The 26,681-nt window shown below is 38.9% G+C and overlaps 1 protein-coding gene across 1 annotated transcript; it reads right to left on the bottom strand.

Moving 5' to 3' along the window:
• Positions 1-38: 38 nt before the first annotated feature.
• On the bottom strand, positions 39-26,681 carry dipk1aa (divergent protein kinase domain 1Aa). The gene is made up of 5 exons (XM_084120046.1): positions 26,291-26,681; positions 5,369-5,503; positions 4,483-4,590; positions 3,318-3,494; positions 39-2,052 (listed from the first exon to the last, which is right to left on the bottom strand). The coding sequence occupies exons 1-5, from the start codon at positions 26,342-26,344 to the stop codon at positions 1,240-1,242; spliced, it is 1,287 nt and encodes a 428-aa protein (XP_083976172.1). The 5' UTR covers positions 26,345-26,681; the 3' UTR covers positions 39-1,239.

Raw genomic sequence — 26,681 nt, 5'->3', positions numbered from 1 at the left:
TGGTACATGGGAGAGCATGAGACGATGTAGACTGACATGATCGGGAGATTATTTGAAACACTTTTAATGTGCAAAGTCATGCAATCAAATCTTATAAAAATCCATTTAACTCTTTATCAGCAGCAGTGTGATTTATAAATACACAAAATTGAAGCAGTCTGACAATGTACAATCTGAAACATCCCACTGAAAAATGGTTGATGAAAAAACAAAGCACTTTTTAGCTCTTCATTCATTAGTACATTAAGAATCATGACTCTGATGATTGACATTTCATATTGTTATAGATTAAAATCAAATTTTTACCATATCAAGATGATTTTCACTAGACATGCCTTAGGAGTATAAATTGGGAACCCAACAAACTAAAATGATTAGAAATGTAATGATCACTGCTGTGAAATGTCATAGTTGAGAGGCTTCCTTCCTTTAGCATGATTCACGAAACTCCTTGTAAACATTTAGATCGATAACACTTTACAATAAGATTAAATTCATTTACATCATTTATTAATCTAGGTTCATTTTAATTTGTAAATACTGCTCAATGGTAATTTGTTTGTAATGCATTATTGTTAATTTATACAACTTGAAATGTGTTAGTATATTTATAACTTAACATAAACCTAGATTAATAAATGCTTTAGAAATATTCTTCATTATTAGTTCATGTTAGCTACTAATGTTATCAAATTGAACCTTATTGTAAAGTGTTACCTTTTTCACACACAAGCATCGAACTAAAAAAAAAAAACGCACACTCACTGGCAACATGCACATCAAGGCATTGGACTTTGTCCATTTCAAAATGGCTCTTTTATGACTTTTTGCTGTGCTCATGTGACAAACATTACAATACGAGACACACAACCACAGTCGGTGGCGAGTGCATTCCTTAATTTTCTCTGTTAACATCCAACAATGGATGCAAAGTTAGCGTCATTTGCTCCTTCATAACATCTGAAGGAATTGTAAATTTAACATGATCACTGATCAATCGTGTATGACAAAGCATGACGACATAAACACGAGACAGACGTGAACGTTACTCTAAAGTTGAGCCTGAGCAAAAAGTCCTCACGGATTTAATTCTACCCCCTTCTAAAGAGAACTTTAATACCAAAGCAGCACTGAATATTGCCATCAGAATGTTTTTCCAGCCAGATTCACAATGACCTGAAGTGCTTCAGAAGACATTCAAGAATCTGAACGTAGTCACCAGTGCATCTTCTTTTTCTTTCAGGAGTCATTGGTGTGCGAGATCTGTTTCCACAGCAGGGTCTTGAGGTTGTTGAGAATGAGCGAGTGCTCCATTTCCATCTGCTCGGCTGAACCTTTGAGAGCCATGCAGGCGTACAGCTGCTTCTCCAGCTCTTCCTGTATATGGTACGGAGCTCCTCGTAGGAGATAATCCTTCATTGCTCCGCAGGCCCTGGCCAGGTTGGGCTGAGCCACCTCGGCCATGCACCGGTGTTCTGCGCGGTCGCACGAAGTCCTACAGTCCACGCCGTACACGCAGTCCTCATCGTCCTCGCAGCGCTGAAGGATCATGGCCTGTTTGAAGGCCTCCTCAGCAACTACACGCCGCCCGTCCACCAGCCTGAGGTCGTGACGATCGTTGTAACCGAAAGTACTGGCTCTCATGTCGCACATTAAGAAGCTCCCAAAGGTACCGTGGAAGATGTCTTCTATAAGTTCCAGCAAGCCGATAAAGATTTTGGCCTTGCGGGGCCAGGAAGGCGTGAACCACTGGTCCATACTTTGCCGCATGCCCGTAGGGATCCATAGTTCCATGGGCCACGGCAGACTGAGGCCGTACAGGGGGGCGTGAGGCACCCGCTCCACCACGTACAGGTCCCCGCAGAAGCCCAATAGTCTAGGTGTGTGCTCTCGGTCTTGGAGCACCACTGCCAGCAGAACCTCGTTGAGCTGCAGCAAAGCCCAAACAGACTTGGCCTCGGGGAGAGAGATGAGGCCATCTTTATTGCTGTCCGCCACTGAAAGGATCAGGCTTACCAAACTGGAGAGGTTGGCTTGCTCTCCAACTTTTGCCTGTAGGAACAAAACAAGGAATTGACTGATTGTATGATTTTGTACTCAAATAATTGCAGTGAAAAAGAAATGCCAAAGCCTATAAGGGTGCTTTAACCCCGATCCATATCAGAGTCCACTTTAAAAAGGTGGTCTGGGGTACAGTTAGAATAGAGTCTACAAATATGAACGCAATAGTACTAAATCATTTAGTCCACTTAAACTGACCCTTTTTATTCAATCGACGGCAAGCTCGCATTTAGATCTGCTTCTGTCCAATCAACAGACGATGAATAGAACCAAGTTTTCAATAATCCATTTCACTCGGACGTACGTCACAATATGAAAGAAAATATATGTTGCTACGTCCATTACATTGCGGCTTTAAAGGGTTAGTTCACCCAAAAATGAAAATTCTGTCAGTAATTACTCACCCTCATGTTGTTCCAACCCCATAAGACTTTCGTTCATCTTCGGAACACAAATTAAGATAGTTTTGATGAAACCTGAGAGCTGTCTCACTCCTCCACAGGTGAAAATCTGGGTACTTTCGCCAATAGTTCTAGGAACTATGAAAAGGTTCCTCCAATGCGAAAGCCCCTATTGTTGGAGCAGGAGTTCGAGGAACTCCTTTTGGAGGAATTAATTTAGCTCCTACTTCAGAGTAGGGTCTAAACCAGCACTATAGGAACTACAGTGACGTTAGTGAACGCTGATAGGCCGAATGCACGCGAAAGACCAGCACCCGCCATTTTTTAAAAAGCTGTGTAAACACACAGATTATAGCATATGTATTTACTCCACAAACTAACTCTAAGAACATGGAAAACAGTGATAGATGGACCTCTTAGGGATAGATTAACCTTTACGCCAAGGAGAACATCCAACGCAACTTTGAGGGGACCAAGCGAAACATGATTATGTATTTCTGCTCAGCTAGCGACACGTCTACTTTCTTTGTATAACAGTATCTAATAATGTATTAGACAGGACTGTTAGACGGATCGTAAACTAATGAACACAGAGATTGTGAGCACTGTGTGTCAAAATAAAAATAAAGGTCCGCCGCACCGTCAAAATAAAAGTCACAACAACAAGCGGGGCTTACGTCACTTCAGAGTTCCTACTAGCAGTGTGAACACAAACAGGAAAATGTTCCTAGGGGAACGATTCGTTCTTGGGGAACCACCCTGGTGGCTAATTCGAAGTTTCGCTAACCAGTGCGAAAGCCCCTAATGCGAAAGCCCCCATTGTTTTAAAAAAACAAATAAAAAAAGTATCCAAACCTTCAAATGACTGGCAACCATCTCTTTGAACTTCTCTACAGAGGTTCCTCGAGTGGGTTTGTCAAAGAGTGCGATCTCTTTCTTTGGCTCCAGTTCCTCTCCCAGCTCATAGTGCAGGACGTCACTCAGCTGACACTTAATGATGCCGTCCAGGTCACCCCAGCTGCCTGTATAGACCTAAGAGTAGTGGATGAACACACAATGTCAACATAACAGTACTGAGATGCATGTGGTTTAAGGGCAGGGGTGTTCAAACCTGCTCCTGCTCTAGTGATCCTGAAGGTTCTGGTGTGTTTAATTATGCTGCCTTCACGCACTATGGGACTTTTCCTGCTTCCCACTTCTGAAGTCGTGATTACGAGCTTGTAATCGTCGCATTCAAGTACTATATATATATATATAGAAAGCTTGCTTACGATTCTGGAATTTTGGTCAAACACAGGCTATTTGTATAAAAGACACAACACGCTTCACTAAAGTATTCATACATGTAAATATACACTACTTTAATGATAAGACATGGCTAATATAAATTAATAATAATTACTTGGTATTAACCAATAAAGTAGCAATCTTTCTGGCCTCCGCCATGTTTAAAGTTTATTGTCTGCCCAACTTGAGAACTTGGGTATCAAAATTATCCCTGAGCTTCCCAGTGGTAAATATGACTTGAGAGGGCATTCATGTCCAATGTTTTAACTAGGAAAGTCGTATTTACGATAATTCGGACAGCACGTGAAGGCAGCATTAGTGCTAGACTCTGCTGGAAGGTGGCCCTCCAGGAGCAGGACTGGACACCCTATTTTAGGGACTATGGTGAGTGTGGCATCCACATTATTCCAGATAAATTTATTGTTGGAAAATTAATGTTTTGGCCTTTTGTCCGCAGAAAATCAATATTTTTAAAGAATCTCTCCAAACGGGATAAATTTGAAAACGGCATTTTCACGTTGTAGTGTGGTATTCGGAAATGATGGGATTCGATAATGATGATGCATATTTAGCCATGTGAAGCATATTGTACAGCAATGATCAGCTGTTCCTCCACCTTGGCAGAGCTTTCAATGTTCATTTCAAACGGAAAGGGTGAAGCTGATTGGTTGGTTCTTGTCACATGACTTGCGGTGTGCCAGATTAATGTGGACGTAGCCTTATTGTGTCATACCTGATTGTTTGGCTTGGTGGAGAGGCACCTTCCAAAGTATAGTGAGCTTTCTTCACACAGGCTGCTACAGGCAGAGCCATCAATAATACCTTTGCTGTATTTGTCACACTGTTGGAAAAGGAAGGTCCATTTCAATGAGCATGTAAGTGACATTCTGTCGAACAAGTGGAAGCGTTTCAATAAGATGTTGTGTAATGGCTTAAATATGGGAGAAACATTTTCACTACATCACCAATAGGTGGGGCTGGGGGTTAGGTAGTACATGGATGTTTGTTTCTATCTCATTTATGGCTTAAAGGGATAGTTCACCCAAAATTCAAAGTTGCCATAATTTACTCACCCTTATGTTATATCAAACCCATATGACGTTCTTTGTTCCATAGAACACAAAAGATGTTCTGCAGAATTTTTAAGCTGCTCTTTTCAATACAGTGGCAGTGTCTCATGCCGACGTACAATAGCTTTCTGTGTGTCGGATTCAAAGAAATCTGCTAAATGTCTTTTTGCTTTCTATTGAAGAAGGGAAAATATGCATTTAAAACAACATGAGGGTGAATTTTCCTTTTAATTTCTCTTTTTAAGTGAACCATTCCCTTTAAATGTCACTGTACCATTATTAGGGTTGCACCAATATTAAAATCATTATTGATCTATGTGGCCAATAATCGATAAAAGAAACTAAAATAAATACAACAAATGAATTTAGGCATCACATCATTTGCTAAAGATTTGCTAAAGAATACAGTTAACAGTGTTAAATTATTAGTGTTTAAGATTAACTTTAAGTGAGCGTCAGATGGCAAAGGTAAACTAAATGTAAAATTAGATCAAGGTGTGCCAAGATGAATCTGAAATGAATGCAACTGTCAGAGAGGGTCGTACTCACAATGATGCTCTTGCACTCTCGTCCTCTGCACAGCTCAGTGTAAGTAGAGTATTGCACATACACAACCCAACTACCCACAAATACAGCAAGCCATGTGAGAAAGAGATACTTCACTCGAGTGTAGGACAGACGAGCCTAAGGGGAAAGAAGCATAAAGTAAACAAGCCTGGGTCGTGAACTTTAACACAGTCCATGCTAAAAGTAAACTCAAATCCTGACTGAACACGAGAAGTCAAATGTTTACTTGTACTTCATGACTCATGTGAAATTTCAAAAAAAAAAAAAAGAGGCTGAATACACACATCAATACAGCAAGTATACGCATATATACAGCAGTATGTCATACTGCAAGTTACAACACAAACAGAAAACTTCCTGCTACAACAAGTCCAAAGAAATACACCCACATCAACAGTCAACAAACCACTTATTTTCTAACTACCAGCCAATGGGTCATGAAATGAGTACAGCCACAATTTGATCATTCTTAACTAAAGCAAGGTCAATACTCATCTGCTACATTAACTCATTTTAATTAAGTCCCTATGACAGACACCCTAGACTAGAGGGTTGGTTCTCCTGCACACGAAGTCTTTGAACTACAAAAAGACCTGCATGAAGCTCTTTATGCTGCAGAAATAAAAAAAGGCTGTGGCTACTGCGGTCACCAATGCTTTACCATGTCACTTTGGGCATCGAGTTTCACAGCAGTTTAAAGTGAAAGGCATCAGGGGGCATCACTATGTAGAGTAGTAGCTTTGTAGCCACTAGAAGTTGTCTTTACTGGCTATTTGTGCTTTTTCTTTTTTTGGCCTTTGTGGCTTTACTGAGATAGTACAGAGAACTAGCAGGAAGCAAAGTGGGAGAGAGAGAGAAAGGATCGGAAAAGGTACCCAAGCCGGGACTCGAACTCAGGTCACCTGAAGCGCAACATGTTTAGAGATCAATTACTACACCTTGCTGAATAAACATATCAATTACAAATAAATCTTACTGACCCCAAACATCTGAACAGTAGTGTTTACATTATTAGATTACAGTAGAGCCGAATATACAACAATGGCTTAAAATCAATTATTTAATTACTTGGCAAATGCTGTAAAACATTATAAATCTTCAGGTCAAGTATGAAGAATAAACACCAACACTAGTTGTTATTTTATTTGTTCATTAAAACTGTTAGAATACAAACTGCATAATGTGGCTAAGTGTCTGCTTCTTTCACTTTGTTGCAAACGGCAAGGTACTGGCGTAGCGTAGGTGTTTATAGGCTCTATTTTCATATTTGTGTTAGGTACGGGGCTACATACTAAAGCCGTGTACTACATATGCAATTTTCATGCCTGTGTACGGGGCGGGCCTGTGTGAAAGTAATTGCTATATCTGTGGGTGTATACATGCAAACTGTGGGTGTATGTACTTGAGGTCCATATGTAAATAAAGCAGTGCAAAGCTTAATGTGTTCTTTTTGATAGAAATAAGTCATTGCGCTTCAGATGTCTGAGACGTCTATTCTCAGCGTAAAGTCTAAACTCAGCCTGTGCATTTGCTGTTTGGAGATTTTACTAGCAGGTGCTACTGTAGTACAAGTACTTTTTACACCTCTGACTTTAAGTATGATACTGGGGCATGCCATCTCCAGAAATTTTCAGACGACTCTGTGGTCATGGGATGTTTAAGTGAAGGAAAGGAAGAGGAGTATAGGAACCTGGTGGGAAGCTTTGTGGACTGGTGGAAGCAGAACAATCTCCAGCTTAACACAAACAAAACTAAGGAGATGGTGATTGATTTTAGGAGATCTAAACATGCAGTGTCTCCCATCGGAATTAACGGTGAAGAGATTCAGACTGTCACTTCTTATAAATATCTGGGAGTGCACTTGGACAACAAATTGAGCTGGGCCACTAACATTGATTTAAAAAAGGACAGAGTCGTCTCTATTTCTTGAGGAGATTGAGATCTTTTGGAGTTCGGGGATAAATGCTCAGTTCCTTTTATGAGTTGGTTGTGGCGACAGTATTTTTCTATGTTGTTGTGTGCTGGGGAAGTGGAATCAGGATCAGTGATGCAAACAGACTGAATAAACTGATAAAGCCAGCTCTGTGTTGGGGACTACCCTTGGCCCGCTGGAGGTGGTGATGGAGAGGAGAATTCTGGCCAAACTCTCTGTCATTTTGTGTGAAACTGCTCACCCTTTAAATGGTATCGTGGGTGCACAGGAGAGTACATTTAGTAGGAGGTTGATTCCTCCTCGGTGTAAGAAGGAGAGATATTTTAGGTCTTTTATTCCTGCTGTGATTAGGCTGTACAACCACACCCTGATTTGAAGTATGTGCAGAATAGTGAGGGTATATGTATATGCATTTATATGGATAGAAGTGTTTATGTGTGTATTTGCGTGAATGTATAGGTATATATGTATATGGGTCAGTGACGTTTTAGAATTTCAAACCAGTAAAAAAATAAAAATGAAAAGACAAATTAAATATAGCATTTTTTAAGTAAATCTATGTGTATATTTTTTGTTTTTATTAGTGCCCTTTATAAAAAATAACAATATATGACATTTTAATGTGTTTCTTTGTATACAGTCCTTGAAAATGTCATACGGTAAAACAAAGTGATTTTTAGAAATAAATTAAATTTGATATTCATGACATGGTTAAATACAACCAAGAATGTAATAGTTGATCTGTAAGTATTCTATAACAAGTTGCAAAATATAAACACCTACACCACAAATACTAGATATTTTGTTTTTTAACAACTACAGCATGTCATCTATGGACATTTGTTCTATTTTTTTGCTAGAAATTAGTCAAAAATGCCTTGAAGTTATATACATATATATATCATACTAGCTCTCCTCCATTATTTTCATGAACCATGTAAACAAAGTATTTATTTTTATTTCTTTTAAAATTCAATGTTTTACCATATGACATATTTTGTTTTACCGTATGACATAGTACAATTTCAATGTTTCATTGCATTTTTTATGTAATAAATTGATGTAGGCCAATTCAGAATGATTTCAAAGAAACACAAGGCATCTCAAGTGAACCTTTTATTAACAGTAGAATATATTTCCCAACACTTGAACATTTCTTTTAGCTCATATCAAAAGATTCATCACTTTTTCACGAAAAACGTATAACAAATAACAGTAACATTGTGAGAATGTGGGAAAACCTCTTTTCCGCGAGATATTGAAGCCAAAAATTATCCTTAATTTTGAATTAATGTAAAACGCGTTGCGGCAGCATGCAGACATAGGCGAGACAGCTTGCGCTCCCATTGGCTGCTCTGCGGCAACTGCCGCAGCCTATCGAGAGAGGCCCCTCGTGACGTCAGATCCAATGAGGGCGCTTCGCGCCCACTGCGTCACGTCCCGCCGAAACGGGCGTGGCTTGGGCCTATAAATATAGCTCGACAGGCTGTAGAATCTGTTTTTTCATTGCCGAAGCGAACCAGAGTGTGATGCATGCACGGCAAAGATACGCAGTACTCGTTCCTCTCTTCTAGAGAGAACCGAGGTTACGTTAGTAACCGAGTACGTTCTCTTACGAGAGGTCTCGTACTGCGTAATATCTTACGCTAGGGGAACACAGTGTAAAACGCCGTGCGTGCTGAGATCCAACACCAAAGTCCCAAGGGCAGGTGCCCGGGGCTCATATAGTGCATGATCATCAGGGACTCGCAGAGAGTCCAGGAAAGAGGGGCTGGAACAGCATCATTCCTGTAATAAGTAGCATCCTATAAGGAGCAAATTATATCAATAGTGTTCCACACAGTCAGGGCGAAAAACTCGGCCTGGTCTGATGAATATTATGGGTCTAACACACTGCCCATAGAGTTATTTAATCGATCAGCGAGCGGCGCTCGAGCAGTTTCAGTATTCTGAGCCGATAGCCTCGGGCAGACAGTACTGATTTTTAGACCGAAAGCAGCTTAGCCTACAAGGCGGGAACCTCTAGGTTATAAAACCTTATAAATGTAGACGGAGAGGCCCAGCCTGCCGCCATACAGATATCTTGCAAGGCAATCCCACTAGACCAAGCCCACGACGAGGCCATGCCTCTTGTGGAGTGCGCTCTGACACCTAACGGGCACTGCAGGCCCTTAGAAGTGTAAGCCAGCGCTATAGCATCAACTATCCACCTGGATAGGCTCTGTTTCGATGCAGCTAGTCCCTTAGAACGTCCGTAGAACGAAACAAAGAGCTGCTCCGTCTGTCTGAAGACAGTCGAGTGAGACACATAAGCCCTTAATGCCCTGACCGGGCAAAGGAAGCTTGCGTCCTTCTCCTCATTAGAGACCGGCAGGGCCGACAGGGAAATCATCTGAGCCCTAAACGGTGTGTTGAGGGATTTAGGAACGTACCCGTGCCTTGGTTTGAGTATGACTTTCGAGTCATTTGGCCCAAATTCCATACACGTCGCGCTCACTGAGAGCGCTTGCAAGTCCTTTTACTGAAGCGAGAGCCAGAAGAAACACTGTCTTGAAAGACAAGTGTTTGATATCTATTGATTGGATTGGCTCGAATGGGGCACCTTTCAAGGGACTGAGGGAGGCCTGGGAGGATTCAGCCTCTTAGCTCCTCTAAGGAAGCGGATGACCTGATCGTTTCTTCCAAGTGACTGGCCAAGCGTCGGTTAGTGAACGCTGCTATGGCCGCCATGTAAACCTTGAGCGTGCATGGGGTTCTGCCCTTATCCAGTAGCTCTTGCAGGAAGGAAAGAACCTCCGTCACCCCACAGTCTGAGGGTGAAAAGCCACGAGCTGTGCACCAGCTGGAGAACACAGACCGTTTTGAGGAATGGAGCCGTCTAGTAGACGGGGCCCTAGCCTGCGTGATCGTGTTTAACACTCCCACCGGGAGGTTAGTGGGTACCCGTTGATGGCCCACGCATGTAGGGACCAAAGCTCTGGGTGAGGATGCCGGATCGAGCCCTTGGCCTGAGAGAGGTGGTTCCTCCTCACTGATATCGGCCATGGGGCAGTGCTCGTCAGCTGCATCAGAACCGGGAACCAAGCTTGGTTCATCCAGAATGGGGCCACAATTAGCACTGAGCATCCGTTTTTCCTGATTCGCTCTAATACCTGAGGTAGGAGCGTGACGGGGGAAAAGCATAGAATGGGCAGCGGGGCCCAGACGTGGTCCAGCGCATCCCTGCTTTTGGAGAAAAACTCTGGACAGTGAGCGTTTTCCTGAGACGCAAACAGGTCTACCTTCGCTCTGCCGAATGTCTTCCACAGCAGCTGGACTGTCTGTGGGCGTAGAGACCATTCTCCTGCCGGAACATTGTTCCTGGACAGTCTGTCTGGTCCCACATTCAGGTGGCCTGGCACGTGCGCTGCTCTCAGCGAGCACAGATTGTGCTGAGCCCAGACCAAGAGGCGCTCCGTCAACCAGTAGAGGTTTCGGGACTTGATACCTCCTTGGCGATTTATATAGGCTACCACCGACATGTTGTCCGAACAGACCAAAACGTGGTGTCCTTTTATCTGGGGACAAAAACGCCTCAGCGCATTGTCGACTGCCATCATTTCCAAGCAGTTTATGTGTAGAAGCTTTTCCCGTTCTGACCACTGGCCGAAGAACGGTCTGCCCTCGAGCAGCGCTCCCCATCCTGAGGAGGAGGCGTCCGTAGACACCACCTTCACACTCGAGGAAGTCCCCAGGCTTACACCTGACCGGTACCAATTGGTCTCTCTCCAAGGTTTCAGAGCTCAGACATCATATACTCTCACAGTTATACCTTTCCCTCCTCTTTGCTAGGTTCTCCTCTCTAGCTGCAGGATCTGCCCTTAGCTTTGCACGGAAACGTGCACCCCTCTCCTTACTAGAAAGAGGCATCTGTAATAATGTGAAAAAATGCTTGAAATAGGCAGAAATATATTATATATGTTAATATTAATTCATAGTAGTTGTACAAACTATATATATGTGATTAAAACAATTAAGAAATAACTAAATAATTCAGTTAAATGCGCTGTGTCATATGGTATAACAACATGTCATACGGTAAAATCGTTTGTCCGTATGCCATTTTCATGCTTTGTCATTTATAACAGGCAGTTGCTTGGCCACCTCCTTCCACCTTTACCCTTGACCTTGACTTTTAAACTTTATATTTCACCTGTAAATCAATATTTTTTCAAATTTTAAATGTATTAAACCCTTTTTTGACGTTTGACCATATGACACCCAAATCTGTGACACATGGTAACACACTTGGAAAAGGTGAAATTACCTGAAATTTAGGAGCAAAATCTTAAACTTACTTTCAACTTGGCTGGTCTTCAGGGGTCCTCTGAGTGATGTCATCACATGTCACATGACTTAAGTCATTAATATTCAGTTCCAAAATGGCTGTTTTACCGTATGACATAGGGAAAATGTGTCTTTGCGGAACAATTTGTTTTAGATACTAATGACATTTCTTAAAGGTCTATCTCACTGATACTTTAATATGCTTATCTTAAGACTTGAAAAAATATGCCAAATGAAAAATGTGATCATTTTGAAACATTTTTAATCATTTGAAATGCAATTGTCTTAAATAACTTTAAGTGAATTCCGTTTGACCGTATGACATTTGACCACATTAATAGTCTAAAAGTTACCTATTTTTGAATTTTTCACACAATTATGAACAGTGAGGAGGACAAATGATGTGAGATTAAAGCATATATATAATTTTAAACCTATTTTATATAAATATATCATATTTATTGCTCCTGGAAGTGCAAATCAGTGCGGCACGTCACTGACCCGTATGGGTATATTTAGGTATGTACGTATGCATAGGGATGTATACGAGTATGTATGGTTTGCATATTTGCGTATATGTATTTATGTAGATGCACGAATGGAAGTTATTTAGTCTATTTACTATTTTAGTCCATATTACCGTAATAACTTGTTTTAAGAAAAATATTTTGAAAGCTTTTGCTTGGACTAGGGGTTGAGTGGCATTGTTTTTGGGTATTGAGTGTGTATGTGGGTAAGGGAATTGGAGGTGTTTTAGAATTTGTTATGTTAAGTAGGTCGTTGTATGGTATTTTGTAATTCAGATAGATATTCTTATTGAGATTGTTGACTGATTGTATTGTCTATTTTTGTTATGCTTATTGTCTCGTTTTCTGTTGCTGCTGTAACACCTTAATTTCCCCTCAGGGTTTAATAAAGGAAGTCTAAGTCTAAAGAACATCTGGAATTACAGTGAAATGATTACAGAAAATTACAGTTAATACCTAGTCATGATCTAAGACATACTGCTATTAAAATAAGACAAATGTGTTTAAAATGTGAGAACCAGCCAAGAGCAGCAACACTGACTCAACCAATGGTGTAACATTGGTGATTACTTTTGCAATTCTGTTTGGTGCTACTAGCGGAAATTATTACACACTTCAGCTTTAAGAATGTGAATCAAAGTAGTAGAAGACCCATTATGTGGGCTTGAGGTGCTGCTTCTGTAATACAACAGCAAGCTCAGATTTTATTTCCTTCCATAACTCAGAAATCCCATTCACTCTTTATAGGAGAAAACTGCAATGAAGCTGGTAGGTATAAATACTGGTTTCCTTCAGACATGATTACAGGTTAGTTTCCCAGAAGGACTCAGTCTTTAAAAAGTCCAAATTAGATTTGTCGGAAATGTTCTCCCTTGTGACTCCTATATCATTCAGCCTTTCATAATTACTCTCACATGATTTTTGGAGATCCAGACAATACAGTCCTCGCATCACTTTAAGATAGGACTTGACTTTTCTTTTCTTTTTTTCCTCTTTAAATTGTTGATAGTATTTGATAGAACAGTTTGAGACAGGAAGCAGAGGACAGAAGGATAGGGATAGGAGATGTGAATCGGGAAAGGGAAGTTTGGGAAGATGATTAGCACCCGTTGCCTTCCTAAATGCACATTATAAGCAACCTAAACTCAGATTACATGCTCTGAACCCTATGGCTCTGACAGGACTTGGTATTTCTGATATCTGGGGGGTATTCCAGAAAGCAAGGTTAACCCACCATCACATTAGCCCCTTTCACACAACGCTTTGAACCCGGTAAATTGCCTTCTGTGTGAACGCAAACACGACCCGGGATTGATGCCGGGATCGATGCCGGGTTGGGGACCTAGTAACATTGCCGTGTTCAGTCCCGGAACGCACGCTGTGTGAACAAAAGCCGTAATAATGCCATGTCGTAGTGATGACGCTGAAGCCGGGATCGTTCGCCAGCTGTGAAACGGTACGTAATGCGCAAGTTTATGATCGAATCAGAGAAAAAAATGCGCAAGCGTGGTTTCTCAAGAGAGAAATCGCAGCTCATAAGCAAACTTAAGACGCTGCTGATACATTACAAGTCACATCGATGTCACGTGTCTTCACGGGATTTTTACGGGTTGTGTGTGATATTGTGTTACTCTCTGATTCCGGAAAATCACTGGCAGTGTGAATGAACCAAAATCAAACGAACCCGGGTCAAATCTCGGGTCACTTTATCCGTGTATTTTCCGGAATCTCTGTGTGAAAGGGGCTATATTATACTCTGAACTCTCGGTTCATCAAACCAAACCTTGCTTACTCGGGGTATGCTGGTTCCAAAAACGCAAAGTTCAATCCAGAGTATGTTCATAGTGAAAGCCCAAAGACATTTTTAATAGTGCACCAGATTCACCACAGAGTCACAATGAAAAGGTATGCTAAAGTATATATATATATATATATATATATAGTGTATCAGCACGTATGCACTGAATACCTCTGAAATAAACTAACCCTGTGACGAGTAAGTTGCTATGGCTACTTACTGTAGCCTGAAAGTTAATTACATTTTTGGAAACTGGAAGTTGAGGTTATCCCCATACTTATATGTAAACTTACCCGGGTATGTTGCATAACCTACTTTCTGGAATACACCACCACTGTAATACCACACAAAAAAAAGTTTTCTGCTTATGAAGAGAGTCAACAACAAAAGTAGGCTATGTCATCTAATGAAGTTCAGACACTGGAAGCCTCCCTTCCCCCCATCCTTTGTATCAAACAACCAACACTGTACATCACTTTACAAACATCCTGTACCATGGCTGAAAAGGTTAAGAAGTTGCTACTCAAACCCTATTGAAAAGAAGCAATCATGTTGTCCAGCATATGAACTTGTCTTGAACAAAAGAAGTCCAGGAAAATGTCCAAGAAAAACTCCATCCAGATGTGTGTGTGATCATGAGATGAATGTGAGGCAATAAACTGAGGAAAATGCCAGATTCCCCGTACAAATGTCTCAGTGGAGCTTGTTTCAGACTAAGCTCCTTGCTGCCAAATCACGCTAGTCTGTGTTTTATGGAGCACATTAGGGTGGTGTCCAAGTATAGAGCTGCAAATCAACCACCCCAAACCTTCACATTACTATGTATAACGTTTCCTCTCAACCTTCGCAAGCACTACTCAGTGTAACAAGGAGTTCAGCAAACTGCTGTCTTGCTGCTGAAATGGCGTAATTAACTGTTTTGGCTTACAAGCAACTTCAGCCCAGAACAATTATCTAAGGAGAAGCTGTTTCACACATAAACGTAGCCCTGGGTCCATTTTCAGAAATCAATCTGACAGCCCTATACAGAGCCAGTCTGCCAGACACAACGCTAAGGAGAACACTTTAAGACAAACCATTCTGTCTTGTCAATTTAAGGCGTTTTCAAAATGAATGACTTTCTTCATGCTATTTATGCTCACATTTGCAAAACTAAAGGGTCCAACTCTATACTTAGACTATTTAAAATAGTGAGGATAAAGATAATTGCTAGCATTAAAATCCAAGAGTACTTAAGGAATGTCAAAATGGCTGAAAAACTAAATTTGAATTTTAGACCAAAATAAAACTAATTACGTTAATGAATCAAATATAATTTTGTAAATTGCACAAACAATTATAAACAAAACAGCATCATGTATTTATGCATAGTTTAATACAAAGGGCCAAGGCGCCAATCACAACGAGTACTTTTTCGTTTTAAAACATGCAGTGGAATATAAAACCCCCCCTACAAAGTTTAGACATGTTTTTTAAAAGTTGAACTTCTTTTTACTTTACATGGCTTTCTAAGCATGTGGCTCTGTCATGAGAGTGCAACGCTCAAAGATGTCCGTCTAGCTCTAGCACATTCTGAATGCACCTTTTCTTTTTTCAAATGTGGATTTTTATTTTAAATTCAACGAATATTCGAAATTCGAATTTTAATTTGGCAGCCCTAGAGTACTTTAGTGTCCTTGTGCAGTTGTCACCTAAAAGCAATGCCAATTAGGGCTGCACGATATATCATATTAGTATCGATAATTCAATATCACGATGTGCCATCTGGGATAGTCACATGCGCGATAGGGATCGTAGTTGATCGGCTCCGGTTCGGAACTCATGTGATTGCGGATTAATTGCAAAGTTTAACCACCATAAAGTGAAAGTTTATAATTTATTTTGCATGCGTTTTTAAGTCCTGTCAGTTTAAATGTAAAGAGCAAGAAGACTGGAACTCGAGCGCTGTTTTCTGTGCCAAATTCAAACACCAAATTCAGGTTTCTTTATCGTCTTTTGAACTTGAACGGACAGGTGAACGCAAAATTAAGTCAAAATGCCTGTCCCGATGAGTATCCTCATAAACACAGTCGGTTGTGTTAAACAACTGAAAAAGAAAACGGATGCGTATCATTATATTGGATGACATCTTGAAGTGACAGCAGCCTAATATAAACCCAGCTTTGTGTCACCAATGTTAATCAAACAACAAACGAGAAAGAGAAAATGACTTTTGTAGCTTTAACAAAAAACAATTGTATTAATTAATTAAATTTATTATATTTAATTTATACAGTGAAGACTATGCAGTGTTATTTTATATTTGATTATTCAATCTATGTACCCGATTTACCTGAAAAACATAAAGCACTGCTTATTTCATTTGTATCATTATTCTATTGTATTTATCTATGCTTGTAATTTGTTTATTATTTTCTCTGCAGATACACTCTTCTACAAAATCACCCTAATCATCTTAGAATGATAAATTCTTTACAAATAGAGCTTTATGAGTCATCTGGTGAAATTATTTTCATATCGCATTATAGGCTATATAGCAGAAAAACTAAATATCGCAATGTCAGTTTTTTTCCCAATATAGTGCAGCCCTAATGCCAATGTAATAAATCACTGAGGTTAAATCTTTCATTGAAATGTAATAACTTGCTCTGAAGCAACTTTCCTCGTCAGATGACAACCTGTTGTCAGATAGTTTTAAAGTCACTATGAAATCAAAATGGACAATTCTTATTTTTTTAATATCAATATCGAGTCCTTTCTTAATTTTTTTCTCATTTCAGAAGACGTTTCACTCAGATATACGTCACAACAGGGAAGAAAAAACTATCGCAACATTCAATTTCATGCCGACTTTATTCGTGCAATGGCGGCCTGTTCACAACTAGGATGATAACACAGCATAGTAGAATGATCGTGTTGGAATCACATTCAGAGCAAATTTTTTCCCCAACAATAAACACTGACAGCCAATCAGAATCCATCCGACTTTCAAGAGCTTGAAAATTTAACAGTGTACCTCCAGTGTTTCAGGAGGAAATAGTCCTCTATAAGTGACTTCAAACAAGCATTCAGACTTGGTTTCATTCTCTTAAAAAAAACACCATCTAATCAATTCACAATGGATAAAAACATCTGATGCCTTACATTTTATTGTCCACAAATCATTGGTCCATCACACCATCAACACCGGAACAATCTGACGCCACATGCTCCCTGTTCCTACGGCCTGCTGCTTTCCAGATTAGAGTCAGCATTCCTGCATGGAAGCACCAGCTCTGGCACTGTCAGCACAGAGCTCAAGTCAATTCATCATGCTGCCGATTCCTTCTGATGTGATTAACTTGACCACACACCTTCAATTCCTTGTTTTTGGTACAGCTGTGAAGTGTCATGAGTTACGAGAAACTCTACTTCCACGCCATTTCACTTCAGTTCATGTGCGATACAACAATCATCACTGTAAGTACTGCCAGAAATAAACTTTTTATTAAGGATATGACCCCTGGAATTAACTTTCATTTTGAGGACATTTTTACTAACCATATAAAAATTGTCTATCTGTCAAATTCTTCAACTTGTTTCAATTTAAAACAAAATCGGCCCTATTTACTTTGTTAGCACACAGTCTTGTGGTGAACAATTAATCTGTGCAAATGAATCCACAGAAAAAAATTGTCGTCAGAATCTGAAAATTAAGATGCCCTTAGATTAATATTATGTTTCAAATTGTTTACAATACTGAAGTAAAGTCAGTTGATACTTCCAGTTCATGGACTTTAATTGAAATAAACTGTCAGTGGCTACACAATTAATCGCAATAAAATTGCACGCGATTGGGCAAAGGCTGCGATTATTTTGTGCGCAGCTTGTCAGTGGAGTGCGGCTGATTGGTAGTAAATACTGCCCCATTTGAACGCCAGAGGGCGCTCTCACACAAACACGCTAAATATGCCCCACCGCAGAAGTACAATAATGCGCATCATTCCCAAGCGGCAACATTCTAATCTGAAAAATGAAGCCTACCCAGAAGTGCGAAAAACTGCAATAGATCGAAAATCCGCTAGAGGAAGGTCCCAAAAGGGAGCAAATGTCCATAGACCCCATGTTAAAATGTCCGTTTTCACAGCATAAATTCATGTTTTTACAGGTTGGTCCCATGGACTTTTATTGTATTTTTCGATAGCTTCCGAGTGCCTGACAACTGTGAGGGGAGTGAATTTTTTTCTAACTCGTTAGTTTAGATCGTATTTAGATATAAAATGTATGACAAATAAGGGCGTGGTTAACTTTGATCGACAGCTTGATTGACAGCTTAGGCTGTGCCAAGGAGAATGACAACATAAGAAACGCCATTTTTTAACACAGTTGAAATATAATACTACTGTTTCTGTATCATGAAATGTAGTTTTAAGAGTTTTTCAGGCGAGAATGTAGTTGTTTAAAGCTCAAATCTGTGGTTTATTTAAAGATTTATGAAAATTTTAACCAGTTGTGAGATCCAGCGATGACCGGGCGCTCGGTGTTCATGTACCCCGCCTGGAACAGCCTTTCCTCGGCTAGTCGTTCTGAGGTTTGCCGCTGACTCTGGCGTATCTGTAGTGGTTAAACATGAGATATAATTCGTCTTGTCTATATCTAATGGGCGATTTTTGGTCTCGTGAATCTATAATTTGTTCCCTGGGCAATCGCTTTGGCTGAGGGGAAGTTTCATAACTTTATAAGCTATTTAACTTTACCGTTGTATGGTTAGACTAGAGCGCTGACTTTGTATGTTTGACTGAATTGTTTGCTTTATTTGTATAGCTTCTTATACCTTTTACTTATACTTTTATAATGGCTAATATTGATAAAACTGAAATTTAACAAAAAGAGACTGGGTTGAGTTTTGTCATTTTAAATTTTAATATAACGAAGATGATCTGTAATGTTGTTTACTGCAAAATCTGTTGTTTAGTACAAATGCACATATTGCCTGGACCATATTAAAATGTTTAATATTTTTATATTATATTTAAAACGAAAAGAGGCAGGTTTGTGTTTTATATTTTGTTTATTTATAAATAGGCAAACGTTATATGCAGTGAATATAATTAATACGCGTTGCCTGAACCACATTTGTGTGGCTATAATGTTTAAGATTTCTTTAAATGAAAACGAAAAGAGTTAGTATGGTGTTTTATAACATATTTCGTTGCCTAAAATATACAGAGATAACCGGAGTAGCAGAGCGAGCTGAGTGACGCGCGCTGCGTCAGAAGGTGGGCAGGGTTAGGATTTTCCAAGATGGCGCCGCCCATACCCCCCATAAACGGCTTCAAAACCGTTCTTCAGAAAGTCTATGGGTGACGTCACAGACGCTTTGTCCATATTTTTTACAGTCTATGATGATCATTCCAGGAAATCCCTATCGCTGTAGCTGAATAAACAGAAGATTGAAACATGACTTATAAATACACGACTGCCTTATTCTGTGTACCTCAAATACATATTGTTTTTTTGTTGTTGTTTTTTTTTTTTTTTTTCAATAAACACTCTGCTAGAATACATTTGAAATAATCCACTTGTTAAGTTGTGACTAGGGATGCTAACGATTAATCGGCGATCGATAAGAATTTAATCAATAAAATGTATCGATGGTAGAGATTAAGGTCATCCTTAGATTAAGTAGTTTTGAGGTGCGTGCGGCTCATGCGCAAAACATAAGCAGCAGACACAAGAGGAAATATGAAGCGAGCGAGCCGTAGTGACATATTCTAAGGCCCTGTTTCACAAACAGGACTTAGATTAAGCCAGCACTGTTTCAAATGCACACAGTAAATCAAAACCTGTCAACCTGAGCAATAAAACCAATCGAAGCGCGCTCCAGCTGTAAAACGGTGTTTGATTGGTCTCTACACACTATACAAACCCACCACACCTGAGATCCAGCTTCCATTGGTTGATCTTCCAAATGACGTTGGAAAAACTCATGATCATGACACGATCGGATCCCGAAAGTTCTATAGCTTTAGCAAAGCAGCATGTCATGTGACTCTGTGATCCACGCATTGTCTTATGTTATGTTTGGCTCGTTCGAGACCACATGCTCTAAATAAAGATAATGCGATCTACTATAGTTAACTAATGTTACGTGAAGTTACAAACAAAAAACGTAGTGAAAAGCATAGAGATTAAGGTTAATGAATAATCAATTAATTGATCGTTAATTTAAACAATGATTGATTATGGGTTTATGTAAATTGACATCTCTAGTCATGACGCAAGCTTCCAAGCTTCTACTCGGTTCAATTAAGAAAACTATCTCAACAGTCGTTTATGAGCAATATTTATTCATATCACAATACTAATAGTATTATTATTAATATACTTTATTATTATTATTATTGTTATTATGTCTTTTGTTTGGAGTTATTATTCAGAGCTTTTTTTATATCAAAATTCAAGTCATATTAGCTCTGAGAAAGCAAATCTATAACTAATATGACTAATAACCACATCACCTTCTAGGCCTAGCATATAAATATACACAGAAAACAACAGTTAATTTCAGCAAATTTGCCCCAATATTTTACACTCAAAAAAATGAACTAGGAAGGTTGTACACTTTAGATAATATATTTATATTTAGTTTACTTATAATAATTGTGTTTGTTGACTTGAAATGTATTTTTCTATTAAGGTCCACGTAATTATGTCTCAACTTAACAGTACAAAATCCTAAGGTGTTGTCTAAACACAAACCATTTATGTTAAGTAAAAAAATTCTTACATCCAGAGGGTGGCAGTATAGTGCGACGCCAACTGCCATTTTGCCCTAACTTAATTTGATTGTGTTCAATCTGCTTAATATGTAAAATTTAAGTTTACTTAATCCGTTTGTGTTGGATTACATGAATGATTTGTGTTGCATTAACTGAAACTGGGCAGTGCTTGTTAGTTCCCAGCATGCAGTGTTGGGAAGGATACTTTCAAAATGTATTCCGTTACAGAATACAGAATACATGCCCAAAAATGTAATTTGTAACGTATTCCGTTACGTTACTCAATCTGAGTAACGTATTCTGAATACTTGGATTACTTCCACATTGAATTGCATTTTATAAGTGTCGGACATCAAATCCTGCTTAATAAACAGGCCTATTCTTGTGGGGTGCAGTGAATGCGGTGGTGACGCGTATGCCAATAAAGCACCTAAAAGCTGTCACAAAGAACCGGCAAAAGTAATAATTATGAATATGTCAAATATAGAAAGGAGATATTTTAATTGTTTATTAATAAACAAGTGTTTTCTTTGTCAGTGTCGGCTACAAAGATGAGGTTGACGATGCTGACTCGCGATCTTCGCAGTAGCCTAGTGAACGCGCCTGAGAGAAATGCACATTTCATACGGATGCGCTGCGTGTTGCGGTGTGTATGTGGTACAGGAGAGCAGCACGCGCTATAGTGCTTTCACATATGATGCGTTTGGAGTGCGTAACTGATCCACTGATACCACAAACACATACACAATATTTGTATTTCAAATCCAGAAGTTTTCAGCAACTTTTATTAAAAAAAGTTTTGTCACCGGTGCAATTTTCTTACACATATTCACTCTTTAATAGACATATTCAAGTTTAAACAATTTAAACAACATATTAATCAATGCATTACTTCTATATAGATTAAGTTGTGCAAGCAAGTGGTAACAAATTTAACATGTAGGCTATTAAAATCGCAAACATTTTAAATTAAAACTTAAAATTGACAAAAACAGCCGACTCTCATGCCTTTTCTTTTGCATTTAAATTTTAATACAATAGGCTAAATCTTGCATGCCACAAATAACTTGTTTTTCAACCTCCACGAATCAGAGAGTGTTGTTCATTATTTCGCCTTGTTAAAGTAAACTGTTTTCATTGCTTTACCCCGGTCTTAAAAGAAAAAGATGACTGTGAAAAAAAGCAGTATTTAATTAAATACATTTATGATGGTATTACTACATTTTATTTAATTAAATGCATTTATGGTGAAATTACTACATTTTCAGCTCAATCTGTGTTCATTTTGACCACGAACCATGCGCTGTCACTTTAATTCAGCGTTTGCGGCACAGCAGAAATACACTCGGTGCGGAAACGATCTACACACCGCTCCTGGAACGGATAAACGGGCCGCAGTGTGAAAGCTCTAACCTGTTAACATGGGTACAAAAAAAAACAAAAAAAAAACCGCACTGCAAACAGAGTATGTGTGAAACGGGCGTTCATTTATGAGACCAGCTCCAGTTCACGCGCTGGCGCCTCCGTGTCCTGATTATTGTCTGCTATATTTACTTAAATCCAGGCAATTGGTTGATGAAACACTGATTAAAATTAAGATACAATTAATACAAAACGAAATTCACTTTAAAGAAAGGCTTTGTGCTTTCTGTTTGAGGTCTCTGTGAAAGTTTTAAAGCAGTCTTTTAGTGCCGCTTGGTTGAGCGGAGAACACGACCGTAACATTTTTTTTTTTTTTTTCATAAATGCAATAAAATAAAATGAATATTTTATGTTCTGTGGAGAGCCAACCCTGCTTCATCCGGTGAGTAGTATTACTTTTGGTTTGCGCAGTGTAATTCACAGATTGGCACCTAAAAGTTAAAGATTTTTTGTGTCATGCATGTTTTATTTCCCTCATATTAAAAATAAAACGCATGTAGACCGATATTTTTGTAATGTCTGGACTCCTTTATTAAGGGAGTATGGATATATACAGATGTTTCACTATTGGTATTAATGCATTTTCTGAGAATTTATATTTCAAGTTTTGACTGCACGTATTTGAAAAAAAAAACAAAAAAACCCCGTAGGCCTACTTTAAGATGCTTCTTCAGGTTGAAGGTGGAGTTGGACGCTGAAAGGAGGTTGGTTGCTGGCAAGCAGAGGTCGCACTGCACAGTTATATTTCGTGCTCCCTTCTCTTTCTTTAATGTGAAATGCTGTTTGAATTTCCAAGATAGAAACGCATTCTTGCCCTGGCTCTGTTGTTCCGGCTCCATCTCTACCTCTAGCTCCCGCTGCTCCTCTTCCGACTCCATTGTGACTGATCACGCAAACCGCGCATTTTTTCGTTTTCATATTGGGGCTTCTGGGAAATGCATGGAGTTGCCTTAATTTATTTAGAGAGTGAATAAACTCGTGAAACAGAAGTATCGTTATGTAATCCATTGATTTCAACAATGTAACTGTATTCTAAATACCAACTATTTAAATGGTAACTGTAACGGAATACAGTTACTCATAATTTGTATTCTGAATACGTAACGCCGGTACATGTATTCCGTTACTCCCCAACACTGCCAGCATGCTTTGCATATGGTTGAATTAAGAGAGAATAAATGTTAAAATTAAGTGTTATTTTATGTTTTTTTGAGAAAATGAGAAAAGGGGAAGACTTGATAGTGTGTAATTGTGTTTAATGTTCAATTACGTTGGAATTATTAGAACCATTTAAAATACAGTGGGTTACCATTGTGGAGAAGTGTGGAGCATTTTGTTTGGCTGTGGACTGATTTGGTTACTTTTAACTGCTTTGGTTGAAGGAGCATGTAAATCTTAGCATTTAAGATGCTAATATGTGCTACTGCTAGCAAATAGCTAGCTATAGTCTATTCATTTAATTATGTGTCACTAAAATAAATAAAATATGAATGGGTGAATGAAAATAACAAACACATAAGTTGAATGCAAATTAAGTAAATTAGTTGGGCTGACACTATTAAATTAAGCTGTGTCCAACCATAGTAAATAAGTTAAATCAACCTTAATAAATTAAGTTGACCCAACATAAGTACATTAAATTGGAATAACAGAATTGCATAATGCTGAAATAAAGCAAGTTAATCATGTGGAAATCATCATGATTTTTTTATGTTCATTCAAAGAGTTATTTTTTTGAGTGTACATATTTGGGGCATTGTTTCCCCACTTTTGGTGGCATTTCTGCCTTTCATTTCTGAAAAACTTTCTTTTTGCTTAAAAATGTAAATCATACCTCAAGCCTGTCTGAGTAGAAAAATTTGGTCATTCTGAAATCAGCAGAGGACAGCAATTGAAGAAAACAAACTTATTGGAGGTTGTCACTTGAAATAAACATAATGAGGGATATTACTGTTTTCAGTGCATTCTGTAAAAAGTGGTTTATGGTTTTATTTTTTATTCAACCCTGAAACGCATACCTCTGGTGGTCTTTAGTGACCCGGGACGTCATTCACTACCCTCTTCCTCAATAATTTTTTTAAGTTATACATCAACCTTCTTAGTATTCCTCAATCAATTCAAATAATAAAATTATAAAAGAATGCCTGCTCTCCCATTCATTTTTTTGTAAAAATTGTATAGGTGTGTAACAGTGTAAGTATCTTTTTTCTGCACAACAATAATTGAATCTTTGATTACTGAATAAGTGCAATTCACCTTTATTCCACAAGGTGTCAATGTCTGATTCACAATGCTTAAAGGCACACTATGCAAGATTTGTACCTTTATATAACAGATTCGAAGTCATTTCGATGGTAAACAAACACGTAGTAAGGCGAATCATCCCAACAGCAAAGCGGGGGGGGGGATGCCGCTGGCAAAACCAGCAATGCAGGTTTGAGAGGTGGCGCCCCAACAAATCTCGCGAGAATCACGACTTGCTTTATGGCACGACGTCACATACATCAACAACATATGAAGCAGCCTCTATGGAAGACACTAGCACGCATTTCAGACGTGAATCATGGCAGAGTCGACGAAGAAACACGGTCGGAAGAGTCAAGGACAAGAAAACGAGAAACTGACCATGTGAGGAACCGGCTCTGCGTGAGTGGTATTTACAACAGTAACCCCCCTTAGGGGTCACTGTTTGACAAAAACGGAAAACTGCATAGTGTGCCTTTAAGTGACGTTTCACTCATAGCAGGCAGAAAACAAAAGAATAGGAAGTTTCATCAGCAAAACTTGAAATGGCTCAACGATTCACTGCAGAGCAAGTACTGAAAGCAATCAAATATTAGTGTCACTGTCACTTGATGGTGGATCTGATAAAAAGCTGCCAGCGATCAAAATACTGATTTTGAAGATGTTGAAAATGATAGTTTTGAGAATAAGTTTGAGATGGCGAATATGAGCCAGATGCTGAATGTACTGGGAAGTACAAGAGTAGCCTACATTTCCAGTGATGATGGTATTAAACATATGCTCAAACTGAACCATTCCAATCTCCAAAAGGTAACAAAATATGCTTTATTTTATTATTTTATATTATCACCACAGGTAGAGATCAATCTGTGTTAGATACTTAATAATAATTGGCGAAACATTCATGCATTTAAGGGTTAAGGACACTTTCAAATACCAAAAACACAAAATCTGCAAAGAACAGATTAAAAATAAGGAAAATATGATACCATGCAAAAAAAGGTGTGTACAATGGTTTAAAAAAATTCCAGCCTGCTAAACAAACTGGAACCGGATTGACTGCTTTTTCAGAAAAATTCTCACTGAGCTTTTGGAGAATACAAGGTCCTGAGTCTACAAGAACTTATAGTTATTATATATTCTATGTCTAATAATAACCTCAAAATATCAAACTTGGTAATATTTGTAACTCTAATTGCTAGTGTATTTTTCAAGTAATCTTTTCATCTGTAATTCCAGTAATTCCACATTTAAAGCCATTGACCAAGTGAACTAATTGCTTTCACATATAGTTTGCTACTTTAAATGTTTATATGAATAAGTTACCTCTAGTTTAGGCTACATATGAACCATAAACAATGATTCACAACCGTTTATTTGCAAATTAAACAAACATTGCTCATGTGTGCTGTAAGCCTGGCTTCTGTTTAAGCTCCTTAAAGTCCTGTTGTGGAGTTATACAGGCTGACATGAGACCGTTTAACTTCGTCCAGTGAAGGGGATTAATCTCACAGCAGAGAAGCCCATGGCAACCCAGTCCTCTCAAGGGTAAATGGAGAACTTATTTCCATAAATAATAAGTAAGAATTCCCTAACCATTTGCCTCTGACGTAAAAACATATTCTGAACTGCTGTTCAAAAGCGAGAGTTACCGAGAGTTACTGTCACACAACAACGGCCGCTGATCAAGAAGAGCTGACAGATTCAACGCAGATTAGAGCAGCAGCTGCACTCGTTAAAAACAATATAAATTAAATATAAGAAAAAAATCTCTCGGCTTTAAAGGTCATTCACATTGCTCCGTTCATTCTCACCAAGCATTCGCTGAGATATAGCATTTCATTTCAGCATAAAAATAGGCTACTGCATATACATTTTCAAAAGCATTATTACCTGAAAGTGGTAAGTCTTTGACAGACAGGCCCGTGAAAACAGACCCCTCGCCATTGCAGAAATGGATCATCTCAAAGACTGTGAGCTATCTAGAGCAGAGTCTCCATATGCCGAATAAGAAATTAAATAATGTTCAGCGAACTTCAAGTGATTCGGCTCGCGCGACACATGACGTGTACTGTGCTCACGGCCAGCCGATATCCTTACATATATTATTAGACTCCCCGAAGGATACTGTGTAGATTTACGCGTTGTGTTAAGAATTCATGTTATTCGGTTCGTCAGGGTTGGTATCCAGCGTCTAACACTTTCAAGTACAGCTGTTATAAAGCAGCGAGACAGCAGCATGTCAAGGGCGCAGGCGTACACATTCAATTTCTGCAGCCGACCT

The sequence above is a fragment of the Abramis brama genome (assembly GCF_963993115.1).
Source record: "Abramis brama genome assembly, chromosome: 7".
Lineage (NCBI taxonomy): Eukaryota > Metazoa > Chordata > Actinopteri > Cypriniformes > Leuciscidae > Abramis > Abramis brama.
The sequence above is the reverse complement of the archived record's forward strand: the minus strand, read 5'-3'. Positions and strand labels throughout refer to the sequence as shown.

Excerpts from the sequence above, each read along its gene's own strand:
- dipk1aa (XM_084120046.1), bottom strand. The coding sequence starts at position 26,344 with ATGGCGAGGGGTCTGTTTTCACGGGCCTGTCTGTCAAAGACTTACCAC. Across the intron at positions 5,504-26,290 it reads CAAAGACTTACCACTTTCAG|GCTCGTCTGTCCTACACTCG; the intron begins GTAATAATGCTT and ends CTTTCCCCTTAG. Across the intron at positions 3,495-4,482 it reads CCACCAAGCCAAACAATCAG|GTCTATACAGGCAGCTGGGG; the intron begins GTATGACACAAT and ends CACTACTCTTAG.